We start from the raw sequence: 3,558 nt of genomic DNA, 5'->3' as shown, positions 1-3,558 counted from the left end.
TAAAAATCGTAGAGGGAGACCAAGAGATGAATACACTAAGCAGATTCAGAAGGATGTAGGTTGCAGTAAGTACTGGGAGATGAAGAAGCTTGGACAGGATAGGGTAGCATGGAGAGCTGCATCAAACCAGTCTCAGGACTGAAGACCACAACAACAGCAACAACAACAACAACTACATAGGATAAAATTAATAAGGTGCATGAGGAATTAGGTAGTGGCTTTGGAGTTCAAAGGACATTGGGAAAGGTAGTGTTCAGCAGTGGTAAGACCGTGAGCATGACGAATGTTGGTGTACAGGGAGGTGGTGTCAACAAGGATGAGTGGGGTCCCAGGAGGTAAAGGGGTGGGGATGGTGAATCGTCAGTGAAGGAACTGGTTGGGGCCTTTGACAAGAGAGGCTAGATTATGGACAATTGGTTGTAGGCGTTGGTCAATGAGGGCAAAATTCTTTCAGTGGTGGCACAATACCGCCACAACAGGGTGCCCAGGATTGTTGCGTTTGTGGATTTTGGGGAGCATGTAGAAGGTGGGTGTGCAGGGTGTCACAGGGGTGACGAGGGAAATAGATTCAGTGGAGAGGTTCTGGGAAGGGCCTAAGGCTTGAAGCAGGGATTGGAGGGTGTGTTGGACTTCTGTAATGGGACATTTTGGCACAGTTAATGTAGAGGAGTCAGATAATTGGCACACAGATTCCACCAGGTAGTCACTGTTATTCATAACAACAGTGGTGGAACATTTTTCTGCAGGTAGGATGATTAGGTCAGGATTTGTTTAGAGATTGTGTATGGCTAGTCTTTCTTATGCTGAAATGTTGGTCTTCTGAGGAATGGACCTGAGGAAGGATGGTGAGGCCAAGTTGTAGGTAAGGAATTCCTGGAAGGTGACCAGTGGGTAGTTATGTGAAAAGGGAGGAGGAGCATGACAGTTGGATGGTAGTATGAACTGGGAGAGTGTTGACATTCCAATCTGGAGTTTCCATTATTACAATTATTTTTTATAATGTTTCAAATTATGAACCAAAAATGAAAACTGAAAAACACACCATGAAAAGTTTTTACCTCGGCAGGAAAATGACAATTATTATGGAAACCACGTAAAAGTGACAGAAGTTTCAAAAGGCAGTAGGGGTTCAATGAACATGGATTTTATTATATTCTGATCAGAGAACATCACATGACAGGTATAACCACCTGGCAAGCATTTCCTTGTCATCAAAGTGAATATCAAGTTCACTATTTATTACAATAAATCACAAAATATAAGAGAATTAATGACTATTTCATTACAGAACTGTCATTCATGATCAGATTTACACAGTGTATATACTCACACACAATGAAAATCTATAAAACAAATATTTACATCGCAAGCAACAAAAAATGAAATATCACACACCGCTATCACTGTCACTGGCGCTACTGCTATCACTACCACTTCCACTTCCGCTTCCACTGCCTGACTGTGATTTGTTACTTCCTGATGATGTGCTCCCCTCACTAGCACTGCCCTCTTCCTCACTGTCACTTCTGCCATCTTCCTTGGCACTAGCTGCAGCCTCTTGGTCTTCTTCTGCCTCTTTCTCTGTGCCTGTTTCTTCTTCCTCTCCTTCTACTTCCATCTCTGTTTCTTGTCTTTCGCCCTCTGCCTCTTCGCCTTCTTCCTCATTTTCTTCTTGGCTCTCTTCTTTATCACTCGCTTCCCTGTCACTAGCTTCCCTGTCACTTGCCTCTTTATCGCTATCATCCCTCTCACTTGCTTCTTTATCACTACCATCCTTATCACTTGCTTCCTTGTCACTCTCATCTTTGTCACTTCCTTCCTTCTCACTCTCACTGGCAATAGCACTGTCATTTCCACTGTTCTCCTGGTCATCATCTTCCTCAGCAGCTTCGCCATTCTGTGTCTCACCATCCTCTGTTGCCTTTTCACCATCAGAGTCCTCCCCATCAGCTTCGCCATCTTCTTCTCTCTGTTCTGTTTTATCATCCTGTTGTGTTTCTTCTCCATCTTCTTGCTGCTGCTGTTCCTGTGTTTCTTCCTCCTCTTCCTCATCCTCTTCATCTTCTTCTTCCTCCTCCTCACCAGGAGGTTCAAGCTGACGTTCCCTGTACCTCTGCATACGATATTCTTGAGCTTTCAATGGGCGATGACGTACAATCAATCTTGTATTATTCGGCTGTTGTCCCACTTTTTGACGCCGCTTACTGAGTCTAACTCTCGTTTCTAGTTCATTATAATAAACACCATCCTCACGTACAACAAGGAAGTAGTTTTCTTCATAACCTTTGGATGCTTTGCTTTTCACATTCCAATTGTATTCACGAGCCATTTTGTAGTCATACTCTTCTTCATCCTCATATTCAACACAATTTGTAAAATCTTTGCGTCTTTTCTCTAGAGTTTCTTGAGTAGGCAAAAAGTATGCTACAAACTGTTCTCCACTCTCATCCATGACACCTCGTATCATTGCCTGTGACATTTCTTCAATCTGAGCTGGGAAAGATCTACCAGTTGGTGCAGGATCAGAATCAAAAATAACTTGGGCACAAGGATACTTCCATATCTTAAAGTCTGGATATACTGGCTGTATTTCTACAGGAACAACATTTGGTTTACTATAATGCTTCTCAATGGGCTTCTTAGAATCCTCAAATGTCTTCTCAATTGCTTTAATTTGACTATCCCGGTCCATAATAAGTGTTTCATCCTTGAAATTTTTCTTAATGCTGTAACCAACCTTCGCTTCTACTTTGTCCATAGTCTGAGGCTGAAATCTTGTTTGTTCAGTAGAAATATATTCTGTTCTCCTCAACCAGGAGACACTTCGTGCATGATGACGAGAGCGTTTTGAGTCTTGTGGTGTTAAAACATCTTCTTCCAATAACTTCTCATCTGCAGGATCCAAGACTGCTCCAGGATCACCAGCATATGTATCTTTATTAATTAAATCAATATGGACTCCAAGGTCATGTTCTGTAAGAACTTCATATTTATAATTTCTTTCTAAAGATGTGGGGTTGTACTGAATAAATCGAATTGATTCAAATGGATATGTTATAAATTTGGGATCAAATGGAATATCTGGCAAAGTATTACAATATTTTACCCTGCACACTAACTCAGATCGTTTCTCTCCTGGCCTTACTGGGCGCTGATCCCGCTCAGTATTAATATTGGATTGGATTGTTGGTGCCATTGTCAAAGCTTCCTGCTTGCTATTTATACAGAAGTCATCTAAGAATCATTTTCTCCTGCAGAGGCTTCCAGGAAGTCAAGTTATCACACTTGGAAATCAGCACATGGATATCTGCTTTATTCTGAAGTATGCTGACCCCTGAAAAAGGCAAAAGAAAATCATTTTAATGACATTATTTCCATATTATTGTTATGTTTTGGCACTACTCCCTACTATTGCTGAAAATTAGATTGTATACCAAACATTAAAAATTCAGAGTGTAAATGAATACTGTGACAGAAATGCAGCTCCTAATTTGCAAATGAATAAGTTACATAACATGAGTAACAATAACTTTCATGAATATGTAAAACACTTGACAT

At 40.9% G+C, this 3,558-nt stretch overlaps 1 protein-coding gene across 1 annotated transcript; it reads right to left on the bottom strand.

The window, feature by feature from the left end:
• Positions 1 to 1,128: 1,128 nt before the first annotated feature.
• On the bottom strand, positions 1,129 to 3,334 carry LOC124788132 (RNA polymerase II-associated factor 1 homolog). Its single transcript, XM_047255271.1, has one exon. It carries the CDS (start codon positions 3,194 to 3,196, stop codon positions 1,388 to 1,390), a length of 1,809 nt encoding a protein of 602 aa, XP_047111227.1. The 5' UTR covers positions 3,197 to 3,334; the 3' UTR covers positions 1,129 to 1,387.
• Positions 3,335 to 3,558: the final 224 nt, after the last annotated feature.

The sequence above is a fragment of the Schistocerca piceifrons genome, chromosome 3 (assembly GCF_021461385.2).
Source record: "Schistocerca piceifrons isolate TAMUIC-IGC-003096 chromosome 3, iqSchPice1.1, whole genome shotgun sequence".
Classification (NCBI taxonomy): Eukaryota; Metazoa; Arthropoda; class Insecta; order Orthoptera; family Acrididae; genus Schistocerca; species Schistocerca piceifrons.
This window is presented reverse-complemented; position numbering and strand designations above follow the sequence as displayed.

Bases quoted from the DNA above. Each gene is read 5' to 3' on its own strand.
- LOC124788132 (XM_047255271.1), bottom strand. From the start codon at position 3,196: ATGGCACCAACAATCCAATCCAATATTAATACTGAGCGGGATCAGCGC.